This window comes from Selaginella moellendorffii, unplaced genomic scaffold (genome assembly GCF_000143415.4).
Source record: "Selaginella moellendorffii unplaced genomic scaffold, v1.0 SELMOscaffold_65, whole genome shotgun sequence".
NCBI classification, from domain to species: domain Eukaryota; kingdom Viridiplantae; phylum Streptophyta; class Lycopodiopsida; order Selaginellales; family Selaginellaceae; genus Selaginella; species Selaginella moellendorffii.
In genome coordinates, this window is record NW_003314326.1 from 378552 (window position 1) to 406228 (window position 27677).

A 27677-nucleotide genomic window follows, 5' to 3' on the forward strand; every position below is an offset into this window, starting at 1 on the left:
ATCGCGGCAACAAGCTGATGCTGGATCAGCTGGTGATGATGTATGGGAAATGCGGCAGTGTGGAAGACGCCCGCGAGGTGTTCGAGAGCATCGATGCGCCGGATGGCTACTCGCGCAATCTTCTCATGGTTGCGTACGCGCACAACGGGCAGATCCACGGAGCCAAACTCGCGTTCGACAGCATGGGGAGGAGGAGTGTGGTGTCGTGGAACGTCATTGTTCTTGCATTTGCCCAGATCCGGCATCTAGAGGAAGCACGGATAATCTTCGACTCCATGCCTGCCAGGACGATCGTCTCGTGGAACACCATGATCGCTGCCTACAGTCAGGCTGGGTCAGTGACTGAATCCAAACTTCTCTTTGATGCTATGCCTGGTCGCAGCGAAATCTCTTGGAACAGCATGATTACTGCATTTTCCCAAAAGGGGCATTTGGAGAGTGTGACCGCTTGCTTCTACAAGCTACCCAAGCGAACGATCGTGTCGTGGAACTCCCTACTTTCAGCGTTTTCTCAGAGAGGACACACGCAGAAAGCCATCGAAATCTTTCGAGCTATGCCCGAGAAGGACACGATCTCCTACAACGCAATGCTGATCACTTATGCTCAAGCTGGGTTTGTGGAGGAGGCCAAAAGGAACTTCGACGAGATCCAGGAGAGGAGCATAGTCTCTTGGACAGCGATGCTCCAAGCGAGTGTCATCAGCAGCGATCTGGATGGGGCCAGGATCATCTTCACGCGAATGCCGCAGCACGATTACGTCTCCTGGACAGCGATCCTCTCGGCGTGCGCATCGAGTGGCCGGATCCAGCAAGCCAAGGACATCTTTGAGGAGATGCCCGATCGCGATCGTCACGAGGGCGCTCAGAGCGCGATCATTGGAGCGTATGCCCAATGCGGGTATCTCGAGAGCGCGAAGAGAGTGTTTGACAAAATGACCACGCGGACGAGCCTCTCGTGGACCGGACTCCTCTCAGGCTATGCTCAAGGTGGCCATGCTGTGAAAGAAGCAAAAGATCTCTTCGATAGAATGCCCGATCACAACGTTCTCGCTTGCACGATGATGGTCTCGGCGTACGCACAGGACGGAGACGTGGTGGAAGCGAGAAAGATGTTTGATTCCATGGCAGAGAGAAACGAGGTCTCTTGGAACGCTCTTCTTGCCGCGTATGCTCAAAGAGGAGATGTGGAGGAAGTGAAGCAACTATTCGATCGGATGCCCGAGAAAGACGTTGTCGCGTGGACTGGTTTGATCCAAAGCTATGGTGAGGCCGGAAATCTCCTGGGAGCGCGGCGCGTGTTTGATCGCATGCCCGAGCAGGACGTAGTTTCGTGGACCGCCATTCTCTACGCGTATGCGCTCCACGGGCATCTAAGCGAATCGAAGAAGCTGTTCTTGGCGATGCCCGAGCGAGACGCGCTGTCTTGGATCTCCATGCTGGGTGGATACGCCGCCAATGGCGACGTGGAGACGGCCAAGAGTTTCTTCGCGAGAATGCCGCAGCAGGACGAGATCTCATGCACGGCGATCATGGCAGCGTTTGCGCACAATGGCTACTGCTCCCAGGTGGTGGAGGTGTTCTGGCGGATGATCGTGGAAGGCGTCAGCCCGGACGAGGTCGCCTTCGTCACGGTTCTCACGGCTTGCAGCCACGCCGGGCTGCTGGAGACGAGCTGGGAGCTCTTCGTGTCCATGCGGGGGGATCATGGATTGAGGCCTCTGAGCCAGCACTACCTCTGCATGATCGATGTTCTTGGGCGATCGGGATTGCTGTCCAGCGCGGAAGAACTCATCGCCACCATGCCGTTCATCCCCGACGAGGTGGCGTGGGGGATGCTGCTGGCGGCATGCAAGGTCCACAAGGACGTGAGCCGTGCCGCCCGGATAGCCCGGGATGCTGTGGCGGCAGACCCCGAGGATTGCTCCTCGTACGTCTCGCTGGGCAACACTCTGGGCGTCGCTGTGGAAGAGAAAGACGGAGATTTGCGCTGACTTGGTTTCATGACGTGAATATTCTCGAACGAAGACTATTCTTGAAGAGGAGAAGCATATTCTTATCAAGATCTACGTGGACATCATCAACGAATGAATGTTTCCAGTCACCAGGCTTTGGATGAGAGTGTGACAGAAGTGGCAAGGAAGCTTGGAGCAAGAGACTAGTGCTAGTTTCATGCAGGTGGGGCAGGTTTATCTTGAGATGAAGCAGCTCATGCTTCCATCAATAGGCTAGCTGTTTGTCCATTGTTCAGATAAAAATATGAATTGTTTGGATTTTGGATCTCAATCCAAATGCATTTGTAGAGGACTTGGTTATCCCAAGTCCAAGGACAGTGCGGTCTGGGTGTAAATATGCCTTACTTGTTTTTAAAAGTATATTCTTAAAGGTATTAAGAGGTATATTTTAGTTTTTCATAAGTATACTTAGGGGTAAACAATGAATGCAAAGGTTTGCCATCATTCACATAAAGTGAATTCCCCAGAAGAGGCTACTATGGCAATGATAAATCTCCAACATGGCCCATGGGACAAGAAGCACATATTTTTGTTGTCATTTCATATGTCACACATGAAGATTTTATTAGAATAAGCAATTGAAATAACAGATTTCATAGTGATTTTTAAACCACCTTAAACATTTTCTATTTTAATTAAAAAATAAGATTATATTATCCTCCTTCAACTCTTTAAAAAACTTACTCTTATTATAAAGCTGGTTGTTCACAACATACATGTCTATAATGTTGGATTCCCAGCAAGTTTTTTTTTTAACGAATACAAACAATTTATATTTATTTAGTTAGGCATAATTTATGATTATTTGTCTCTGTATCCCATGTAGGAATATTTGGAGATTTTAAAGAATATATTACTAAATTACAATCATCTTGAACTTTAAGTATAGAATCATTAATACAATCGGACTTTAAATTTTGTAAACAATATTTATTAATTATAAACCATTCTATCTTGCTATTTGATAGCAAAATTAGATTTCCATTGTTTTGTATTGCAGAGCTTTCCATTTTAATGCAGAAACAAAATCACAATGCTGTCATCATGGTTGTGTCCAAATAAAAAATAGAAACCATTTCCCTGAATTGCACTACCACCTCCTTTTAAAGACTATTGTGCATTTGACAATTTAAGGAAAACTTTGTCACCAACTTTGTACTCCTAATAACAATAATGATCATTAGCTAATCTCTAAAGTTGACAGAATAAAACCCTGTTTCTTCCTGATTTAGAATCCCAAATTTTATTTACTCCTGAAAACAAAACTAGGTTGCAATCATTTTGTAGATATAATATGTTTTTCTGGTTTGGAGAAATTAAAAATTTTGTAGAAAATAAAGTATTAAAAGGTTTTCTACTTATTAAACTGCTGACAAATATATCACATGTGGAGAATGAGTTTATACTATAGTTCCTATTATAGAATTGCTCAGGTTCAGACTGACCATCTAAACTATAATAAATTGTGTATGTTCTTGCTTTAAAAATTGCCCATTCTGCAGCTTTTGCAATTAACATACTTTTACTTCCTTGTAAAACACTATTAAAACCTTTATATACATTTTCTGGCTTAGCTGTACTAGCTGCACCACATGTTCTTATTATTTTAATAACTGCCATTCCTCTTGAAAGGAGAACATAATCAATATTATACCATTCTGGAGGGTATCTTTCTAAATCTGTATCTGTTATTTTCTTTATTAAATTTTTAAACCCTATCCAAATCAAATCCATATCAAAAGAACTAATTTCATTTTCTTTTCCAAAATCAGCATCAATATAACTATAACTAAAATTTTGAATATAAAGAAATAATAAAACTGATAGGATCAAGTAATATAAAGCCATAAAAAATATATAACAAAAAATATAGTAAATAAAATTTTAGTATAAGGTTATATACTTGCTTCCATTATACAGAAGGTAGCCATATGTCAAATAGAACATAAATTACTTTTAAAAATTTTTATTTTTAAAATAGGCTTCATTTATTAAACAATTCATTAAAATACTATAATAAAAATTTATGATTTGTCACATATCTATTTCTCTATATTTAGTAAGTAGTATATTCATCATTACTAGCTATGAATAGAATCGAACCTTTACTTATAAGATTTAAACTCTTATGCACACAAATGAATTAACATGAATTGATACTTAGATTAAGTTTTTGGATTAGCTTTCAAAGCCCCTATAAAATTATAAATTGTTCAATCTTTCTTCTCCAATATTTTATTAGTAATTTCATCATTTCCCCTTCTCTTGATTATGAGCTCTTGACAATTTGAATATTTTTATATTAGTGGGTTCTTTGGGTCTCTTTTTTAGCTCTAGTTAGATTTTGATACTCTATGAAAGTTATATCAAACATTGGAGCAATCTAATATGGCATTTGAGTTGCAACTATAGCAAATTATTTAATACTAATAATAGTAATTTTGTTCAAAGTTAAAGATTGGTATGCTAGAAAAGATTGATGGCATGTGATCTGAGGAACTCAATTTCGGACTTGGTTTCGGACTCAATTTTGGACTCAATCTCCGATTCGACCTCAAACTCGGTCTTGGGCTCAGTTTTGAACTCAGTCTCGAACCTGATCTTGGATCTCAAACTCGATCTTGAACTCGGTCTCAGAGTCAGTCTCAAACTTAATCTTAAACTTGGTTTCATCTGATGAACTCTTTATCATCCCGGTCATGGTTTCAAAGATTCTTTAGCTTACGACACTTCGGAGAGTTAGTTCCTTATAAGAACCAAAAAAGAGGCATCTTAGTAAAAAGAGATTTAATTACCCCATATAAGAAATCAATCAGTCATATTGTATAGTGATTCAATGTTTAACTTAATTAAGGAAGACACAGAAAGATCGAGTTCAAGATCGAGTTCGAGACTGAGTCCAAATATTAATATAGGTTGTGAGGTGAAAGCAATCGTCCCACAGAGGGGGAGGGTTTCTATAGAGGGTTCTAAAAGTATAATAGGGATAGTGAGGTCCAAGAATTAATTTTGAAGGAACTCTCCAACGATGCTTTTAAACTGATTTGATGTTGAAATTAGGGGCTAGTTGCCTTGGGTGGGAGTGAGCATGGACTCAGGTGCTATTAAAGAAGCCACCCAAGGAAGCATTTAAGAGCAACTCCCACTTGCAAAAGGGAAACCAACTACAGTACTCTTGGCTCATATGAAGTAGTGCCCCACTAAGTATCTTGCGGTTCATTAGTCTTTGCTCCTTCCTAGAGGCTTGGGCTTTCCCTTTGGGATGGAAGTGGGGGAGTAAGAGTACCCATACTAAGTTATTAAGTCATAGTGTTTCCCTTTGGAGTCCCAAAGCAAGTGATGCATCCAAAGCTTAGGATTTAGAGGGCCTAATAATTAAGTCTTATTGTATAAAAGGATGTTAAAAACTTGGAGGCTTAGTGTGTTTGGATGCTTGTGTTTGTGGGGGTGTAGTCAAATCTTAAGTCCAATTTAACCCAAAGAGGGGGATTAAGAGAGAATTTAGGAATTTATGGATGGAAAGGTAACACTCCATTGTTTATGTAGTGAATTGTTGAAACCAAGTAGACCAAGTAGAAGCTGGTACAATAAATGAGAAATTTTGTGAGGGAATTTAATTAAGGCTAAGGAAGTTGTGGTTGGATAGATGAGGTAAGCTGGCAAATTGGAAAAAAGAAATTTATAGTTTACAATTTGGTATCGAAGCCTTTTCCTTAGTTTTAGTGAAGGATATAAGTAGATTGCTAGGAGATAGCTAAGATAAGGCATAAAATAACCAAGGCAAAGATAGAACCTTCTTTGGAGTTAGAGCCTTTGGTCGAACAAGAAACTATAAATGAGGAATCTTTGCATGAGGAAGACTCTAATGAAGAAACTTCTAAATAAGAGTTTAGTGGTGAGGTTTGATCATCCAAAGCTCAATTAAACGTTCTAAAACGACAATTGGCATAAACCAATGCCCTGCTAAAGACCCTTGTATGCAAGTTAAAGCATGATAAAAAGTGGAAGAAAACGCAAAACACTACAAATGCTAGCAATGTAGAAGGCATATGTAAGTAACCAAAGGGAACGATTCGAGAGACGATCCATAGGGGTTCAAATATAGAGGGAAAGGGCCCATGAATAAAAGTGCACCCCCTTTTCCAATCGGTCAAGGGTCTTGGGATATTTGGGGTTAAGCGTCCTTGGGTTTGAATAGTACTGGGTTGGGTGACCTCCCGGGAAGTCCAAACTCAGGAGCTTACAGCATAGACCCTTTGGTAGGAACTAAGGTGGAATTGAACAAAGTCGAACAAACTAAAGTGGAATTAATCTTTCAAGTAGTTCCCAAGTACAAACCAAAGCCCTCACTAGTCTTCAAAGTACTAAATGACTATAAAGTGATGGAGGATTGATTTTATAATATGGAGGATTATTTTTGAATATTGTGGTTACTAAGCTTGAAGAAAGTCCCATATGCAAAACCATATTTGGCAGATAATGTTAAGTTTTGGTGAAAAACAATAGAGCCCAACGAAAAATTGATAGCCACTTAAGAAATGATAAAGGTGAGGATCCGCATAACTTATGTTTCTTTAAATGCTACTCTGCACCTAAAAGATGAGTTAAGTAAGTTAAAGCAAATAACAACCATTCAAAAGTATGTGAATGCATTTATGGTGAAGAGGGTCCTTATCACAAACATGGGTGATATGGATGCATTCTATGGCTTTATAATAGGCTTACAAACTTGATGCATTGAAACTCAACCAACTACAAGAAAATATTAGATGCAGCTATTTGTAAGCTCCTAAGTTTGGACTTCCCGGGAGGTCACCCAGCCCAGTACTATTCAAACCCAAGGACGCTTAACTCCAACTATCCCAAGACCCTTAACCGATTGGAAGTTGTGAGACACAAAATCCCTAGGCCCCAAAGTGGAGCCGGAAGGGTGCCACATGGTAGTGGCCGAAGCGAGAGCCAAACGAGCGTAACACGTTTGGACCAAAAGCTCTGACTTGAAAAGTCAAAAGCGGGAGTGGAACTCCCAACGAAGTGCTCGAGGAACGAGCACGAAGCGAGCAAAAGGCGAGGCTCCAAAAAGGAACCCAAAAGGACCAACACATGACACGTGGGAGTGTCCGAGATGGACTCGAGTTGGAGTCCGAAGTGGAGTCCGAGATGGACCCGAGTTGGAGTCCGAGATGGAGTCCGAAGTGGAGTCCGAGGTGGACCCGAGATGGACCCGAGTTGGAGTCCGAAGTGGAGTCCGAGATGGAGTCCGAGATGGAGTCCGAAGTCGAGACCGAGACCGGGACCGAGACCGAGACCGAGACCGAGATCGGGACCGAGACCGAGACCGAGGCCGAGGCCGAGACCGAGCCCGAGCCCGAGTCCGAGTCCGAATCCGAGTCCGAGTCCGAGTCCGAGTTCGAGTCCGAGTCCGAGTCCGGAGCCTGAGAGGGTGAAAGCCCAAAGCGTTCGTCTCCCAGACCCTGGGGGGTTTGGTGAGCTCCAAAAGTATAGTAGGGGGAGGACTGCAGTGGAGCCAGTTTGGCCAGGAAAGGCCAGTTTGGCCCAGGAAGGCCGGACCCAGTGTTGGGTGATGAGCTGCCCACTGGGAAGTCCAAGACTAGAGTGAACACGGACCGACAAGCGGGGTAGCTTGGTGAAGTGTTCAAGAGCCGGCTCTAGTTCCCCCGGGAGATCGACTGGCCGATGCTCCCAGTCCAAGTGTGGGTGGCACTACCTACTTGGATACCTGGTGTGGCTCAACGGAACCCGCTCTAAGCCCATGGCTAGAGCACCCAAGGGCAGAAGGCGAGGAGAGTACCCAGGTGGCTCGCGTAAGGCCACGGTGTTCCGAAATGTTGTCCCAAAGGCCTAGATTGTGGAAAGGAAGAGGAGCAGTCCTCTGGGGTAGTGACCAAGGACACAGTCACACAGTGAGGAAGTCCTAGAGGATAGTGGGACTTAGTGGTCGGGCCGGTGGGCCTCGATCCAGTGGCAGTGTTGGTGAACACAGCCAAGGACAGAAAGGGACTTAGTGGGGACCGGAACAGAGATGTTGGGGAAGGCTATTCCCCATGTCTGTAGGCATCCTAAGGATGTTAAGGAGTGGATCTGGGATGATCACTCATGGAGGGATGACCCAGTCTTTGAGAGACGGGATTGGAATGTAGGTGGTGTTAGACCACCAGTGTGACCGAGGTAAATGGGCATGGCCTTAGCGTAACGGGCCGATATGTCGGTGGTACCTTGGGGTGTCGATCATGGGATCGGACACGTGGAGCACTTGGACCAAGTGCTAAGGTTGAGTGGCATGGATGCCATTCTCGGGGCTAGCAAGCCCCAAGTTCTGAGTTGGGCTTATGGAGGTTGTGAATGAGACTCCTCCAAGTGGTCGGAGGTATAGTTAAGTGACTAAAGTAGAATGGAAAATTTAGTCGCTTACAATTTGGTATCGGAGCTGTTCCTTAGTCCGACTTTTATTGGTGCTCAAGTATATCACCACTGGTGTTGGCATCGGAAGGTCCGAGGAGTGGGCCTATCCTTGAGGAGTAGCAAGTCGGGAAGACATGGCTCTCCATTACAGTTCATGTGTGAACTTGTAGACGAGGTGGTGGATAGAAAAGGGCCAATAATGGAACGACTTTGGGATCTTGGGAACAGTATATGGTTTTCCTCAAAGAGTTGAGGATGTGATCCAGATGAGCGTTTGACTTAGCAAACTGGCTAATGTAGTTGTGGTAAACAACTATAGTTGGGATCACGGGAAAGATAAAGACTCCAAAAGCAATAAAGGAGTCACAAGATTTTCCTCATATAGTTGAGGTTGGTGCTCATGAATGTAAGACCAGAAGTAATGACCGTGGGAGGTCAAATACGGAAGAGGACTCAAGTCCTTGAAAAGGTAGCCGGGGCTACCTCTAATAAATGCTGGAACAACCCAAGGAGTTGGGGGTGTATTAAGTGGATGAGTTGGTGTTCTCATCACATGGACAAGTAGTCCTAAGGGGCAAAGGTTGCCCCCAGAGAACAAAATCAAGTGTCGGAGTAACACTTGTGAAAATAGTCCTTTTGAGTAGGATAGGAATGCAAGAAGTGTATTCCAGTGAGCTAGTGCCTCACAAGTAGGACCTTACGGGTCTGTGGATTAACCAAGTCCAAAACTGCTGGATGACTCAAGTAGAGTCAACGGATGGTCCTAAAAGGACTGATGGAAGCATTTGGACTGAGGTGTGTTGTACCCCACAAAGGATGGGGGGGGATCATAGGATCCAAGGATGAGAACAGAGGGTATCTCATCGATGGCAAAATGTGCCATGCTAAAGTTATGGGAAAGGTGTTCCCAGAAGAAAACAACTTTGACATAAAGTTGTGTGTGACCTCTATGGTGCAGTGCTAACGGATGGTTGGCATGAGAAAGAGCGGTGTTGGTCTTGGCAAAGACTTAGACACGAAGGGGAAATGTCATAGAGGTAGGCTTGTGGAGCCGATGGTGTGGAGACACCAAATGTGCCAAGGTGTGATACCTTGAGGCTATGTTGGTGGGTTCATGAGAACCCCTTGCCAAAGGAATCCCAATGGAAATGGGAATAGCATAGCCTAAGCTGCAGAGCATGCAGTTGGAGTGTGGTGACCCAGATAATGATGGAGGTGTGAAAGCACCAAGCAATGAGTTGTAGGACTTGACAACTATGAGGCAACTAAGCAAGAGGTGCAAAATAACTGGTTAAACGGGTAGAAGGTAGCTACCCAAGACTTCTTAATAGCATAGGGAAGTTGGATATACCCTTACGGGGGATAAGTTGCTTGTGTTGCGATATAGTAAGTCAATGTCATAAAAGGAAATACTCATTGTCAAGAAAGCTATCATTGGGACACCCGAACACTCTAGAACACTAGAAGGTGGTGTTTGATGTCGCGAGGGCAATGGATAAAGCCCAAGGGACTAAGTCCCTAGCGAATGATGGATAGAAGGTGCTATCCAAATGTCCAAGGTTACGGAGACAGGAGAGGACTGTCTACCCGAGTTGGACAAAGCCAAAAATGGAATTTTGGCAAGGCTAGTGATGGGCATGCAAAGGCCCATAAGCAACAATGTAATCCCAGTGTGTGGGATTATAAGGTGAGCATACCCGGATTGAGGAACCACTCCCTAGGCTATTGGGTAGGTTCATCCCTAAGAATACTTGCTAAAGCATGATAGAAAGTGCAAAGTTATCCTCCTAGTCTGGAGGAGAATGACCAAAGGAAAGGTGTGAAGCCAAAAAGCAAGAAGTAAGGGGATAGAACCGAACCGTAGGAATCAAAAGGCATAACCAAGGTTGGTTATGCCAGCTGGGAGTGGAGAATCAAGTGGGGGCTCGAGGGTGTTACCGCTAGCAATCGTGATGCCATGGAGAGTCTAAAATATGGAATTGTCCATGTTAGACTATGTGGCATTTGGAAGGCTTGCAAAAAGGGAGGCCTTAGCAAGCTGAGGGACAGAGTTCCTTCAAGGTTCCCAAAGACGATTCTAGGTAGCTTAGTACCTAGAAAGGCCAAGTGTAAATGGTTCATGGAACGCGCGAAATCAGAGTGGCGCAGCAGAAGCGTGGTCTTGAAGCTTGCCATAAGGCAAGGCTATCAAGGTTAGGGAAGTAGTTCCCGAGTGTTCAAGGAGAGGGCTTTGAACGAAAGTCGATGGTCAAGGACTTTCACGCTTATGCAGGAACCATGTTACAGTGGTCGAAGGACTTGCCAAGCGAGATTGGCACGTCGGGGGAACAAATACCCTAGTTGAAGGTGATAACTTCAAAAAGGGTGGGCCATGGGGCCGAGCATGGAGGAGTCCATGCATGATCACAGACATGTCAAGTGAGAGGACTTGGCAGTGTGGAGGAACTAGGTTCCTAAGCTGTGATCTGTAGCGCGCTTTAAAAATAAGTTGGTGCACCGGCGTGGGGAGTCACGCCAGGCATCTTGTGTGATGCCGTCCGTAGATGCATATACGGAGGTTGGGTTCGAGTCCCGACCCTCTAGTGCTTGGGTTCGAGTCCCAAATCACTAGGGCGTGGTGATGGTTTGGAATATGAGGACACTCATATTTTGGTGGTCATGGACTCTCAGTGGGGAGACTGGTTTGGGCACACCGCCAAGCGAGGGATGCCTCGGAGTCGTGATGCACGGTTAGATTGCTTAGTGTGAAAGCTCAGCATATCTATCTTGAACGCTTTGGTGCAAGTGGCACCAAAGTCGTGGTGAGTGAGATGGGGACACCTAATCTCAGTTGCTATGAACCCTTGGCCGTAAGGGCTGGCTTGGGTGCACCGCCAAGTGTGGGGGATGCCCCCGGGGTTATAGTCAACAACTTGGAGGTCTAGAAGACCAAGTACCTCTTGGCAACTCTGTTAAGGTGCCAAGGTGGGATCACTAGGTGATCTTATGGCCAGATAAGGACAAGGTCCTTGGTTGGCTAAGGAATGAAGTTCCTGGTTCAAAATGTTGAAATTGAACTGTTTAAGGTGGTGTGGCTTGGTCGTGATGACCAAGTGGGAAGAGCACCTAAGGGAAATAAACTATGTCCATGCGATGGCATAGTGAGTCCGAGGAAAGTAGTCTCTATAAAAGACCCATGGGAGGGTCACGAAGTTGGGCTGTGGATAGAGCCCATAGCAGAAGATGCTAAAGAGACGTACTAGGGGTGAACATCCTCCGGACTTGGCAAAGAAGAGTCTTTGCTATGGAACCGAAACAATACTTCAAGGAGGGAGGTAGAGATTCGATGTTGCTTGGTGCAACAATCAACGGATAGGAGCAAAAGATGAGTGGCCAAGATAGGGCCGTGGAATCCCTTGGAAGGAATCCAAGTGACAAAGTTAGGCGAGGAACACTAATATGTTGGACGCTAACAAGTTGCGGAAAAGGAAGTGTGTTTCCAAGGAGGGATTCCGAAATGCTCCGATTTGGCGAAAGTGGAAGCTCCAAGGGAGGGAGCGGTAAGGTAGCCAAATGATAGGGCCATGAACAGCCCTAGCACAAAGTATGATAACTGGAACTTTGGCACGAAATAGAAGAGAGGATGATGGTGCCCTCGAGTAGAGAACTTCCTAGGATGGGAAGTGGAGTTGCACAAAAGGTGCAAGGCAAGGTGTCAGAGACACCTAGGAAATTGATTCCAAGAAGTCAAAATTCAAAGTTCCAAAGTGCAAAGGTTATATCGATGGAAATTGAGACTACTCGAGGAGTAGTGGGATTGACTTAGAGAAGGGTCTCTAAGAGGTTTAGCGAGAACTAAACCAATAAAAGGAGAGAACCACTATATGTGGTCCAATCAGTCTCTAAGTTGGAAAGACTACCCTCCTTAGAGGATATGCAAAAGGCATGGTGAGCCTTCAATGTCCAACCATTGACGAATATGGAGAAGGCATGGTGAGCCTTCAATGTCACACCATTTGACAAATATTGGCTACGCGCCAAGGATGGAAATGGTAACACATGCGGGTGTTACTTTATAAAATGGTTCACCGTTCGATGAGGACATCGAACTTCGTCTATGGGTGGTGGAGTTGTGAGACACAAAATCCCTAGGCCCCAAAGTGGAGCCGGAAGGGCGCCACATGGTAGTGGCCGAAGCGAGAGCCAAACGAGCGTAACACGTTTGGACCAAAAGCTCTGACTTGAAAAGTCAAAAGCGGGAGTGGAACTCCCAACGAAGTGCTCGAGGAACGAGCACGAAGCGAGCAAAAGGCGAGGCTCCAAAAAGGGACCCAAAAGGACCAACACATGACACGTGGGAGTGTCCGAGATGGACTCGAGTTGGAGTCCGAAGTGGAGTCCAAGATGGACCCGAGTTGGAGTCCGAAGTGGAGTCCGAGACGGACCCGAGATGGAGTCCGAGATGGAGTCTGAAGTGGAGTCCGAGGTGGACCCGAGATGGACCCGAGTTGGAGTCCGAAGTGGAGTCCGAGATGGACCCGAGATGGAGTCCGAGATGGAGTCCGAGATGGAGTCCGAGGTGGACCCAAGATGGACCCGAAATGGAGTCCGAGATGGAGTCCGAGATGGACCCGAGATGGAGTCCGAGATGGAGTCCGAGATGGACCCGAGATGGACCCGAGATGGAGTCCGAGATGGAGTCCGAGATGGAGTCCGAGATGGAGTCCGAGATGGAGTCCGAAGTCGAGACCGGGACCGAGACCGAGACCGAGACCGAGATCGGGACCGAGACCGAGACCGAGGCCGAGGCCGAGACCGAGCCCGAGCCCGAGTCCGAGTCCGAATCCGAGTCCGAGTCCGAGTCCGAGTCCGAGTCCGAGTCCGAGTCCGAGTCCGAGTCCGGAGCCTGAGAGGGTGAAAGCCCAAAGCGTTCGTCTCCCAGACCCTGGGGGGTTTGGTGAGCTCCAAAAGTATAGTAGGGGGAGGACTGCAGTGGAGCCAGTTTGGCCAGGAAAGGCCAGTTTGGCCCAGGAAGGCTGGACCCAGTGTTGGGTGATGAGTTGCCCACTGGGAAGTCCAAGACTAGAGTGAACACGGACCGACAAGCGGGGTAGCTTGGTGAAGTGTTCAAGAGCCGGCTCTAGTTCCCCCGGGAGATCGACTGGCCGATGCTCCCAGTCCAAGTGTGGGTGGCACTACCTACTTGGATACCTGGTGTGGCTCAACGGAACCCGCTCTAAGCCCATGGCTAGAGCACCCAAGGGCAGAAGGCGAGGAGAGTACCCAGGTGGCTCGCGTAAGGCCACGGTGTTCCGAAATGTTGTCCCAAAGGCCTAGATTGTGGAAAGGAAGAGGAGCAGTCCTCTGGGGTAGTGACCAAGGACACAGTCACACAGTGAGGAAGTCCTAGAGGATAGTGGGACTTAGTGGTCGGGCCGGTGGGCCTCGATCCAGTGGCAGTGTTGGCGAACACAGCCAAGGACAGAAAGGGACTTGGTGGGGACCAGAACAGAGATGTTGGGGAAGGCTATTCCCCATGTCTGTAGGCATCCTAAGGATGTTAAGGAGTGGATCTGGGATGATCACTCATGGAGGGATGACCCAGTCTTTGAGAGACGGGATTGGAATGTAGGTGGTGTTAGACCACCAGTGTGACCGAGGTAAATGGGCATGGCCTTAGCGTAACGGGCTGATATGTCGGTGGTACCTTGGGGTGTCGATCATGGGATCGGACACATGGAGCACTTGGACCAAGTGCTAAGGTTGAGTGGCATGGATGCCATTCTCAGGGCTAGCAAGCCCCAAGTTCTGAGTTGGGCTTATGGAGGTTGTGAATGAGACTCCTCCAAGTGGTCGGAGGTGTGGTTAAGTGACTAAAGTAGAATGGAAAATTTAGTCGCTTACACTATTAAGGTGCATTTCAATAATAAGCTGTGAAAGAGGAACACAATGGGGTTGGGATCCACATTTAACAAAAGAGCCAAATTAAAAAAGATATATGGCAAAGGGAAATTCAAAAAGATTTTCTCTAAGGTAGATTTAGTGGTTAATAAACAAGTATGTGGGGAGTCAAGCAAAAAAATAACAAATTTACTAATAAGAAGGCTAAGTTTGGTAGTAGCGTGGGAAACAATATATGCTTCAATTGTGGTGAAGTGGAACATTTTTTGAGAGAATGTCCCTATATAAAAAAGGCCAGAATTAATATAGCCATTAAGTTGGGTGAAATTTAAATTGAGGTATGTGATCTTGTGGATTCGCCATTTTAGTTTGGCCAATTAGTGCAGAGAAGGCGTGTATTACCTTGGCTAGATCGCTTGCCTTAGCCTCGTTACCAAGCGGAAGAAGCTCTGAGACATCTTTTAGCACTATGTCCATACGATCCAACCCCTAGCTCAAAATTACTCATTACACAAGTAACTTTGGTAAAAAGTCATTTGTAATATCTATTAGCCCTCCGAGAAGCTCAAAAGTAGCTTTGTTGAAATTTTTATTGACATGAGTGTTTTAAATAATTTTGTGGTTGTAGACATAGTTTGGCAAGCCAAATTAATGGTGCAGTGGTTGGGTGAACCAAAGACTATAGAGTTTATATAAACGACTAAATTTTTCATTCTACTTTAGTTATTTAACCATATCTTTTATCACTTGGAGGAGTCTCGCTCACCACCTTTATAAGTTCTATTTTTGACTTAGGATATGCTAGCCCCATGAATGGCATCTATACCACTTAACCTTTGTATTTGGTCCAAGTGTTCCATATGTCCAATCCCATGATTGACACTCTAAAGATACTACTAACATATCAACTTGTTACGTTAAAGCCATGTCCATTTACCCTTGTCTCATTAGTAGTCCTAGACCACCCATGCTATAATCCCATCTCTCAAAAACTAAGATATCTGTCCATAAGTGGTCATCCTAGAACCACTCCTTAGCATTCCCTAACATCCCTTTTTTGGTCCAAACTAAGTCCCTTTCAGTCCTCAGCCATGTCAGCCAACATTGTCACTAGGTCAAAGGCCCAACCCTTACATCTTATTGACCTTTGGGACTTCCTACCACATGATCACATCCTTGGTCACTACATAAGAGGATTGTTTCTCTTCTTTTCCATAGTCTGGGACTTTGGGACAACATTTCGAAACACCTTGGCTCTATACGAGCCTTGTGGGTACTCTCCCCACCTTTTGACTTTAGGTGCTTTAGCCATGTGGTTAGAGCGAGGTTTTGATGAGCCACGCCAAGTATCCAAGTTGATAGTGCAATTCACACTTGTATTAGGAGCATTAACCATTTGATCTCCCCAGAAAGTTAGAGTCAGCTCTTGAACACTTCACCAAGCTGCCCTATTTGTCTATCTATATTCACTCTAGCCTTGGACTCCTTAGTGATTATATCATCATCTAACAAATGGGTATAACCTTCCTTGGTCACATTGGCCTTTTCTAGCTAAATTGGCCCCACTTGAGTCCTCTTTCTGCTATACTTTTTAGCTCACCAAACCCCCCATGGTCTGGAAGATGATCACTTTGGGTTTTCACCCTTAGACTCAGATTCAGACTCAAACTCGGACTTGGACTCGGTTTCGGTCTCAATCTTAGTTTAGGGTCCATTGGCTCTACTGAAGTCCTCCCCCTACTATACTTTTGGAGCTCACTAAACCCCCCAAGGTCTGGGAGATGATCACTTTGGGTTTTTACCCTCGGACTTAGACTTAAACTTAGACTCGGACTCAGACTCGGACTCGGACTCAAACTCAAACTTGGACTTAGATTCGGACTCGGACTTGAACTCAAACTCGGACTTGGACTCGGTCTAAGACTTGGTCTTGAACTTGGACTCAGACTTGGTCTTGGACTTGGTCTTAGATTTGGTCTCAGACTCGGTCTCGGTCTTGGTTGCGGTCTTGGTTTTGGTCTTAGTCTCAGTCTCGGTTTGTTTCTTGGCCTTGACCTCAGAATCCATCTCAGGTCCATCTCGGACTCGACCTCAGACTCGATCTTGGGTCCATCTCAAACTCCATTTCAGGTCCATGTCAAACTCCATCTTGGGTCCATTTTGGACTCTATCTTGGGTCCATCTTAGATTCCATTTTAGGTCCATTTTGGACTCCATCTTAGGTCCATCTCGAACTTTATCTTGGGTCTATCTCGGGTCTTTCTTTGATCCATATCAGACTCCATCTTGAACTCTTTCTTGACTTCAACAAGCAAGAGTTGAAGTAAGGATATGGAAAGTAAACATAGATTTCACCGTGTTAGACATAGCAAGATTTGACATAATATTTGGGATAAATTGATTCAAACAGTTTGTGATAACCCTACATGAACAAGGTAAGAATGTGATGGTACTAACCAATACCTGAGGAGAACAATCCAAAGTAGAGGCCTAGGATCTAAAGGTAGGGCAATGTAAGGCCAAAAACTCCTGTTTGAACCTGTTGTCCATGAAAGGACAATTCACTAAAGGAACTAATACAACATTTTTGTGCTTACTCTTAGTGAGAAGACCATGCAAAAGGAGCTTTTGGTTGGGTTACCCTCCGCACAACTGATAAAACATAAAATTGAGTTGATCGAGGGTGCTAATGCAGTGGTTCATCCCCCTTATCGGTTGAATGAAAAGGAACTCGAGGAACTCAAGTACTAATTTGAAGAGTTGGTGGATAAAAGGTATATTAGGTTGAGCAAGTTATTATATAGGGCACTGATGTTATTTGTGACAAAGAAAGATGTATCTATGCATATGTGCATAGATTATCGATTGTTTAACAAGTATACAAAGAAGAACAAGTACCCTTTACCAAGAATTGAGGACCTGTTCAATAAGTTGGGAAAAGTGAAATACTTCTCAAGGATTGACCTAACATTAGGATACTACTAGATTAGAGTAGTAGAGGAAGATGTTGTGAAGACAACCTATCATATTTTGTACCCTATCTAGATCAATTTGTGGTTTTTTATATTAATGACATCTTAATCTATAGTGAGATGCTAGAGGAGCATGCCAAACACTTGATGAAGGTGTTTAAGAAATTAGGGGAATACAAGTTATATACTAAAGAGAGCTAATATAACTTTGCTCAACAAAAGGTAAAATTTCTTAGGCATGTGGTGGGCATAAGATATTCATCAAAGAGGTGAGTTGCTTATGGAAGAAAAAATAGGTTATGTAGAACACAATAAACTTATCTATTATAAGTAAACAAGGGTGTATATTCCACATAGGAACTAAGGAAGCTAGTCTTAGAAAAGTTATGATAGACATTTTGTAGAATATGGTGGAGTGCCTAAGACGATGGGCTTACTCAAAAGAAAGTATCACTGCCCAGACATGGTTAAAGACGTCCAAAACTATGTAAAGACATGTCAGCAGGTCAAAGCTGTAACTAAGGCTAGTGGGGGCTTGTTACACAGCCTTCTAATTCCAAATTGTTGATGGAAATGTTTTATGATGGATTTCATCATGAGACTCCCCCCAAGTGAGGGGTTTGATGCGATATTCGTGGTGGTAAACCAATTTTCAAGACTCAACATTTGGAATCTAGTAAGGGATTCCTTAAAATGGGCTTAACAAAGGCAAACTAAATATGTGAATATAAAGCATTAGGATGTAAAATTCCAACCTAGGGAGAAGGTGTGGCTAAACATTAAGTACATAAGGTTACCAAGTGGGATGAGCCAAAAGTTGACACAAAAATAAAATGCATATCTTCTTGGAAATGAATTGATATTGAGTTTCTTAAGCAGGTTCATGGAGCCTTATGAGATTAAGGCTTAAACTAGTAAAGTGGTTTACTGCCTCCAACTTCCTTGGGAGATGGGGAAGATGCACTCTATGTTCCACGTGAACTTATTTAAACTATATTTTGAGGGCCCACTTTGCAAAGACCAAGTAAGACCTTTACCTAAAGTTATCTAAAAGGAGGAAGAATACGAGGTCAAGGCCATCTTCAATGTGTGTAAGAGCAAGTGACAAGGACATGAGGTGAAGGTGTGATACCTAGTTGCCAATACAAAACACCTTACGATTTCCTCCCACTTTCCCGTCGAACTAGATATGGACTGATGTGTGGCTCTTTTAGGATTTCTAGCTACCTGAGATGACGGAGTATGCAAATACTGATGATTTTGTGGATCCTGTCTCAGCTGTGTTGTACTTCCTACTACTCTTAGCTACAAAAAAACTGAATCATTTGCGAGAGATCTTTGCATACAAGAAGAAGATCATAGACAAGCTTCTTATGGTGCTGAAACAAAAGGCATTTGGCGAGAATAAGTGATACCTCTACCTCTTCTAGCAAGTTGAAACCAAAGACTGGTAGCGCCTTGTCTAGACACTCCTTACCGATTGGGTGAGTGATAACCAAGCTTTGCCACATAGAAAATGCTCCAATGGTCCTAAGAGTACAATTGAGTCACAAGATACAAGGGCTCATATGGAAAGGGTATTGATCTAGAGAACCATAGATCAACTTGAGTGATGGATTCAAGTTTTTGAGCCAAAATGCACCATCGCTCATGATTGGACTCATCCCATTGTAGTTGGATACTTTGGAAGGAGCAAATGTAGACCCAATTGATAATGGTTGCATCATGTTTGACCCATTGGAGAATTTGAGTGGATGAAAGTTCCCTTTTGCCACCACATGAGTTCTTGACACAACCTTACACTGCCTTCCAAAACCATATAAGTTGTGGACACTTACAAATCCTTTAGGATGGAGATCCCCTTTAGACGCATTTGACTGGATCCAGATGGTGGCTTTACTATAACCAAATATGGTATAGTGGTCAAAACAAATAGTGGAAGCATTATACCGACATGTAATGTTAGGGAACTACACTTATAAGCCAACTATCCAATTCCAAAAGATTGTAGATGAGGTTTTCAAGTAAGTTGCTTTCCATGGATGATGTGATGGGGATGCTTTTTTGAATACAAAAAGCTAGAATCTATCAGAAGGGGACCAATGTACATGGAACCAGCTTCAACCGTATTGCCATTGTGACTGCTAGGATATGAAGGAGGCATTTTTTGGCTTGACTTGTTGTTTTGGTATATGCTGAATAATTTGGACAAGTATTGGCCTGACTCAAGCTTGACGTCATCAGACCACCTTGCTATCTTCCTGTCCCTGCACACTGCTAATCTGCAAGTGATTCTCTAGATAGCTGCTTTTCTGCAAATCTAAGAATGGATGTAAGCAGCTGCTATTGAAATGGCAAAAAAGCTAACCAACCCAGATCTGGAGTTCATTCCACATGGCCAGACTAAGGTGAACATATGCAAGTTCATCCCCGTCCAACAGTACAAGTCCCTAACATCCTTACGACATGATGGTAGTTGATCACCAGGATGGACAATGTCTACTAGGTTGACATCACAAGAGACTAACACACCACCATCAGTCTCCAAAATGTTTTAGGCCAATGCAAGCTTGAATAAATAAAAGTTACACAAGAGGCTCAATGTAAGAAAGAAGTGATATATAATTTCTATTTTCTTCTTCCATGATTGGTATCTAATGAAAATGCTCTCATAATTACTTACATAGTGTACTCTACACTACATCCATCATTTGGCCAGAAGAAAATGGCTAGTCAAAGAAGGAATAGAGAGTGAACAAAAGTTTATACACCTCCAATGTATTAGTGTTGGATTTGAGAGGATCACTTACCATGAGTTCCTTGGTTATGCTTAGAACAAAGAGCACAAGTGAACCATTGATTAGATTTATTTTCTGTTTGATAATTAGAAAATACAACACAAACTCTATTTTCCCACAATGGGATAGACCCCACAGTTTGATAACAAAGGTTTTTTTTTAAAAAGTCTTGTTTACAAAAAACTTTATTATCCCATTAATAAGATAATGGAACATATGAATAGACATGCCATGGTAAAAAAAAAAACTTTGGATTCCTTATAGAATCTTGCATTGAGAGATATGCTATATGGCTAGGCAAGCTATAGCTATTCGACTTCATGGCCACATGCATTGTATTTTTTCACACCAAAAAGTATGAAGCAATGAGAAATAATGTTAGGGTTTCTCACTTGTATCTGTCGCTGCTGCATTCTCCAGGAGTGCATCCAAAAGCATAGCAAGGTTGGGCTGCTACAAGGCTGTGTGCTAGCACAACCATGCACATTCCTCGCCCACACCAAGATCAATAGTTGCTTCGTTACGCATCAGAAAAATGAGTAATGCCAATGAAGTGTTTGCTTGGGTATAGCTCAAAACAACTACTAAGGTCGGGAGGAATCTCACTACCACTTTCCTGGCAGCGCAAAAACTGGTACAAATGATTTGGTTTTTGAGTCTTTCCTCACCCCCAGCCTGTAGGAACTCTTTACGGCCAGAATGCTGGAACTTAATACAACGACAGAAGGGGCTTTCACAGACTCTGCTCAGGTAGTGCTTGTGATATCGACTGATCTAGTATCTAATCACCCCCTCAAAAAAAAGACATGATGACGGTGATTAGACTAGACAGTGAGATTCATGAGACAATAGAAAGCAATCAGGTTGAGCATGTTTGTTCTAGTCTTTGGAAGTCACTTCTGGTGTGCAGCTCAGACATGTACCTAAGTACATTGGCTTGTGAGCATCAATCTTGCATGTGTCATTTCATTCTTGAATCTTAGCTTTGTACTTTTATAAAAATGAGAGATAGAGCTAGTGGAGATTGCATTACTAATCCTCATTTTCCATGATACAGATTCTACCTAGACACCCAAACTATAGGAGGTGACATAGGAAATGTTTGGAGATATTGTTTTGGTCGTGGTTGGTACTAGGTTACCAGACAAATGATCGTACACCCCAAATGAATGTACCAGAAATGTATGAGCTTTTGCTTCTAATTTGTGTAAGGGTCAGTCCCATAAATCCTCCAAACACAAATCTAGCTACTAAAACTCTAAAATCTTCCTATCTTGCAAAACAATTCACTAGGAAAGTTAAATTAGTTTGTCATGCTAAGTTCACCACTTATTGGGAGATGAGGGCTATCCCAACCTCTTTAACTTAAGATCTCCATAGATCCATCACAAACTCAAGCCCTTTCACATGCCCTAAACTCCTTTTGCTAAGTTATAATTTAGCTTATATTTATGCTTTCTCTATTATAACTTGCATAAAAGATATGATGATCCTGAGTTCAAGTTCAAAGACTGGTAAGTTCACTTTTAATAACAACTTCCTTCCTCCAAGTCAAAGATTGGTATGAGGTCTAAATCTCATAGTTTAGCTTCCTCAACTGAATTATGCTTATGCAAACTTATGAATATTCCTATATAATTGGGATTGATAGGATCTACCTTGGAGAATTCCCCCTGGAGGGTAGAAATGCCTACTAGGTTATTATACCAGAGAAACCTTATGATATCAAAGGTTTCCCATTGCATGCACACTATGACTTAGAGGGAGGATTGATCTCTCCTCTCTCCAAGCTTTCCAAGAATTGTGCAGGGCTGAATAGCTTATCTTTTGTGAGGCCTAATGCTTTCACTCTTTTCCACATTACTAAAGTGGGAATATGATCAGTATTTGTTTTTCTTGAGGATTTCAAAGGATTATGATGCCAATGGAGGCAATGGATCAAAGACTTCCACGACCCAGCAGGCATGCTCAAGACATACTTTCATTAACAAAATATAAATAAAAACATATGATAGAAATGAATAATGCCCTCCTTATTGCTGCAGCTATACTTATATAGTCCTCAATACATTACAAGACATATATGCAAATGCATGACTTATACAAAAGAAAATTATAGAAAGGTGGTGTGTGGATAAAGAAATTGGTAGCATATCCATGCACTTTAATGCATGCATTGTAGCTGCTAGAGCTGGATGTTGCAGCACATTCTCTACCTGAATCATAGTTCCATAGCTTACACCCTCAAACCCAGATTGAAGAATCAAAGAACCCTTGGCAAAGTTGTGGGTATGTGGGCGTCCATAGCTTTGGCATGCCATGGCTATTATTGGTAAAATCTTCCCATCTTAATTTTAAAACTTAGTTTTTTTATATTTCATATGTATATGCTTATATTTTAGTTATCAACTGAAAAATATCTCCTTTTCTTTCTGGTTTTGAATTTTGCCACAACTTAGTACATTTAGTCTCTATTTAAAATGTTAGCTAAATTAATTTATGGAGTATTTCATTAAGGTTTTAATATTTTGTAAGTATGTTTTTTCCTGATTATACTTATAATTCTTTTTAATAAAAAATACTATTCTAAAACCGGGTAACTGAATTTTTTATGATAAATTTCAGATCTTTGCTACTCAATCACTTGTGGTCTTGATTGTTAGTGTTTAAAACTAAAGCACAACACATCATGTCATATTTGAATACTATGAAGTAAAGGCAAAATTTTATCACCCAAATGGCTATATTATGCATAGTCTTAAAGAATAACATGACATTTCTTTTGTTCTCCAAAGAGAAAATATATTCTTTAAAATATTTCTTATTGTGTGTTGGGCCAGTTCAGCCACAGGAGAAAATGGGTTTGTGCTGGAATTCTCCCAGGATTTAGGTCTATTTTCAATGAGAAGGATGGCAAATTGATGATGTGGAGTTTGCTAGCAAGGTGGATGGCAGTGATGTAGTGATTGTAGGCTCACACGGTTGATCCAAAACCAACAGTTCTAGAGGAGCAAGGAGGAGCTAATGGCAGTAAAGAGAAGGAGCAACATTTTTTATCGCAAGATCTCTAGGTAGGAAAAAATAGTTAAAGAGAACTTTCAACCTAGTGTTCTTATTGATGCTACTATGAGATATAGGAAAATTTGGTGTGAAACTTAATTATTCTTGTTAAGTATTGTGAATATGACTATAAATATTAAAAGTTATCAGTTAGAGTCAATAAGTCCTTTTAAATATTCTTCTTAGTGGCAGGAGATCAGTAGAAAATCATGACATTTAATATTTATATGTAGTCCATTATATCATTTATAAATTTTTAACATATAAACACAAGATTAATTTAAATAAATTTCAATTGTTAAATAGTAAAAAATAAATATATCCAAAATTACAGTGTTCTTTAAAAAGGAAAATAAGAGGAAAGATAAATGTGAAGTATAGTAGAAACATGTGTGGGTCTCCAGAGAGAGCAAGAGCAATGATGGCCACCAATCCAAAGTACTCCAGCTTCAACACCGTCGCTGGACCATCACAGCCTGTGTCTCCCAGATGGCCCACGCTCTCTCACGCCGATTCCTCCGACCCAAGAAGGTCGCCACGCTTGTCCGCCCCATGATCCTCCTCACCTTCATGGGCAGCGTCCCTCTACCAGGCCGCAAGGAATCCCCAACCTCACCCCACGATTGTTGAGGTGGGCAATCCACCCCTCCTTCCTAACTGGGAACATTCGCTCATCAGCAAGAGTTGACGCACAGGAGGAGCTCCTCACTCTCTAAACCGGAAGCTGGCTGCTTGGACCGGATGGGCAAAATTCTACGGGTACGACGCTGGGGTACGCCAGTTCTTCAATGGTCTTCCAAGGGTGATCCTTGGCGACTCGGTGTTGAAGATGACGCAGGAGGATCTCAGGAAAAGGATGAGGCTCAATGATGAAATTGATGAAGTGCTGAATAGCGACCTTCCCGATTCTAGTTGATGGAAAGGTATACACGATTTCCATGAATGGTGAGAGCTCGCGAGCATTGTGGCAGCTGAGACAGCTGACCAGGTTGGTGCGATCCTGCGGGAGCTCGAAAAACCTCGCCGAGGCAAGGCGGCTTCATGCCCGGATTCTCAGGAGCGAGCATCGCAACACCAAGTTCCTGAACGATCAGCTGGTGATCATGTTTGGAAAATGCGGGAGCGTGGATGATGCTCGCGGGGTTTTTTCTGGCATTGCTGAGCCGGACAGTATCTCCTCAAATAGTATGCTTGCAGCATATGCCCAAAACGGGCATCTTGACGAGGCAAGAGCCATCTTTGAGGGCATGACTAGTCGGACAGTGGTGTCGTGGAACTCAACTATGTCGGCTTACGCCCAGAATCGCAGTTTGAATGACTCAAAAGCGATGTTTGATGCGATGCCTGAAACTACATATGTTTCGTGGAACACAATTATATCAGCATTTGCCCAAACTGGGCATATGGAAGAATCGAAGAGACTTTTTGATTCCATGCCTGAAAGGAGCGAGGTGTCATGGAATAGCTTGATCGCTGCGTACGCCCACCGGGGCTGTGCGGGAGAAGCCATGGATTGCCTAGAGAGAATGCCCGAGTCGAGCGTGGTGTCGTGGAATTCGGCCATGGGTGCGTACATCCAGGCCGGAGAGCTCAAAGGAGCCGTGAAGATCTTCAAGAGCATGCCGGAGCGCGACTCCATCTCTTGCAACGCGATGCTGGCGGCGTATGCCCAGTCCGAGCAGCCCACCAAGGCAAAGAAGGTGTTTGATCGATACAAGCTTGGCAAGAGCGTGGTGTCGTGGACTTCTCTTCTCCAGGCAAATGCCATGGCTGGAGATCTGGACGAGGCAGAGATCGTCTTCTTGCTCATGCCGCAGCACGATTTCATCTCGTGGACCGCTGTGGCCTCGGCGTTTGGATCGAATGGTTGCTTGGAGCAGCTGGAGGCGAGCTTGAATGGATCGTCCTCGGCCGAGAAAGAGGGAGCACAAACGGCGATGGTGGGAGGCTACGCGCAGTGTGGACAAACCGAGAATGCCAAGTCCATCTTCGACACCATGCCCGCTCGCACAATCCTCTCGTGGAGCAATCTTCTCTCGGGTTATGCCCAGCGCGGGCGGAGTAGCGACGCAAGGATGGTGTTTGCCAAAATGCCGATACACGAGGTGCTGAGCTCCACCGTGGTGATCTCGAGTTTAGCGCAGAGAGGCGAAGCGCTAGAGGCGAGGGCGATCTTTGATGGAATGGTTGAGCACAGCGACATCACCTGGAACTCTATTCTCTCGGCCTACGTAGCGCAGGGAGATGTGGAGCAATCCAAGAGGGTGTTTGAGTCCATCCCAGAGAGAGGTATTGTTTCCTGGACTGGAATCCTTCAGGCTTATGCCGAGACTGGAGATTTGGCACTGGCAAACATGACGTATGATCGAATGCCCGAGCAAGACGTGATTTCGTGCACAACACTAGTCCAGGCATATGCCCAAACGGCGCATTTATCAAGAGCAAAAGAGTTGTTTTTGGCCATGCCTCGGCGCGATCGTCTTTCGTGGGTGGCGATTCTCACTGGTTTTTCATGTCAGAGAGATGTCAATTCGGCAAAATTAGCGTTTGATCGCATGCCCGAGCAGGACGAAGTGTCATGCTCGGCTATGATAGCAGCATATGCCGAGAATGGGCATCTTGTAGAGGCGGAGATTTTGCTTCGGAGCAAGCCCAACCAGCAAATTTTATCATGGACGGCGATCATCACGGCGTACGCACAGCAAGGATTCGTGTCGAAAGCCAAAGAAACTTTCGAGAGGTTGAAGAATGTCAAGGACGTGATGCTTTGGACTGCGATGATCGTGGTGTATGCTCGAAACGGGCATTGTCGAGAGGCGGTGGTGACGTTTGAGACGATGACACAGGAAGGAATGAGACCCGACGAGGTTTGCTTTGTGACGATCCTCACAGCGTGCAGTCACGGTGGTCTTTTAGACGAGAGCCGGATGTTCTTTCGATCACTAAGAGATTTTGGGATTCAAGCGACGAACCAGCATTACCTCTGCATGATCGACATCCTCGGAAGATTAGGACACCTCGATCGAGTGGAAGAGCTCCTCCACACCATGCCTTTTGTTCCAGACGAGGAGGGGTGGGGAGGCTTCCTGGGCGCTTGCAAGATGTATGGCGATTTGGATCGAGCTGACCAAGTTGCGAGAAGGACCCCTGGACTGAACGCTGCTTCTCACGTATCGCTGAGAAACATGCTTGGAATCGCGGGGAGAACAGAGGACGCAGCAGCCGTGAGGAAGAAGATGGTTTCTAGCGGCTTGAGCAAGCAGCCCGGGATCAGCCTCATCATCGTCAACAGCGAGATGCACAGCTTCACATCCGGTGACGAATCCCACCCTCGAATCCACGAGATCCGCGCGGAGCTGCAGAGGCTCACGTCTCAAATGCGCGAGTCCGGCTACGTTCCCGACACGCACGACGTGTTCCATGCAGTGAGTGAGGCGGGCAAGAGCGAGCTTGTGTGGCACCACAGCGAGAAGCTCGCTATCGCGTTTGGATTGATCAGCACGTCGCCGGGAGTGCCACTGTGGATCAGGAAGAACCTCCGCGTGTGCCTCGATTGCCACAGTGCCACCAAGTTCATCTCCAAGGTCACGGGACGGTCAATTGTCGTCCGGGACTCGTACCGGTTTCACAAGTTCGAGAATGGATCGTGCTCTTGTGGAGATTTCTGGTAAATCTATATGGTCATAGCAGTCGTTCTTCTATTACAATCCAAGCCATGCCAAGAAACTCAACGAGGACGGGGGCTCAATAGTGTCTTATTGCTTCCTGCGTTCTTTCTTCTGGCTGCTCGTTTAGATCCTCGAAGCGAGCTTCAAGGATTTCCTGAGATAGAAAGAATTGCAGTCAGAGACACGAAAAGTATTAATGCTTGCCTCGCTGCCGCTTCAATCCACTGAGCATTTTCCCTACGTCTTTCTTCCTCGAGACAGATGAGTTTTATACTTAAAACAACTTACCCATCAAACCTGCGATACTCATCCATGCTCACTCGTCCAGCCGCGACTTGGAGCAGTACAAGTGACCCTCTTTCCAAGGGTGGATCACTTGTCAAGCAACTTAGAGAAGAAGTAGTTCGTACGAATACGTTTATTTCTCTTAGAGACGAGCGACTATTTGATGGAATCTGGTGGTAAACTATGCGATTTAGCGAGCTATTATTACTGGTCTGCAAGAGTTCATCACCACTGTTCTTCCAAAGCAGTTGTTAATCTTGTTTTCCTGGACAAGCTTATGCGTTTTGAGGAGATTTCTTCACATCTACTTAAGAGTCAAAAAACAAAGTTTTCCTATCTGTGAGATAAGTGTCTAAAAAGTAAACCAATTAAAAAATGAGTAATTACTTTAATTAGAAACACTGTTTAATTTCTAGATTTATATGCTTATTTTAAAATTAGAAAGGACTTCTAAGAAAAATAAAATGTATAAGATTAAATAATATATAATAATTTACATTTTTAACATGAAAATTTAGTAAATCAATATTTGTTATATCTAAATTAAATTTAATGAGATATTCCTAAATTTTAAATTAT

The 27677-nt window shown here is 44.1% G+C and overlaps 2 protein-coding genes across 2 annotated transcripts; both read left to right on the forward strand.

Annotated features, from left to right (window-relative positions):
• Window positions 1-17: 17 nt before the first annotated feature.
• LOC112351734 (pentatricopeptide repeat-containing protein At4g02750-like) lies at window positions 18-1991 on the forward strand. The gene has a single exon (XM_024690108.1). The coding sequence runs from the start codon at window positions 18-20 to the stop codon at window positions 1989-1991; it is 1974 nt and encodes a 657-aa protein (XP_024545876.1).
• A 21588-nt stretch (window positions 1992-23579) lies between these two features.
• LOC112340506 (pentatricopeptide repeat-containing protein At4g02750-like) lies at window positions 23580-27299 on the forward strand. The gene is made up of 2 exons (XM_024659007.1): window positions 23580-23776; window positions 23841-27299. Exon 2 carries the CDS (start codon window positions 24084-24086, stop codon window positions 26814-26816), a length of 2733 nt encoding a protein of 910 aa, XP_024514775.1. The 5' UTR covers window positions 23580-23776; window positions 23841-24083; the 3' UTR covers window positions 26817-27299.
• The last annotated feature ends 378 nt before the right edge of the window (window positions 27300-27677 follow it).

What these genes read in the sequence shown, in the direction of transcription:
- LOC112351734 (XM_024690108.1), top strand. Translation starts at nt 18, where the DNA reads ATGCTGGATCAGCTGGTGATGATGTATGGGAAATGCGGCAGTGTGGAA.
- LOC112340506 (XM_024659007.1), top strand. Translation starts at nt 24,084, where the DNA reads ATGAATGGTGAGAGCTCGCGAGCATTGTGGCAGCTGAGACAGCTGACC.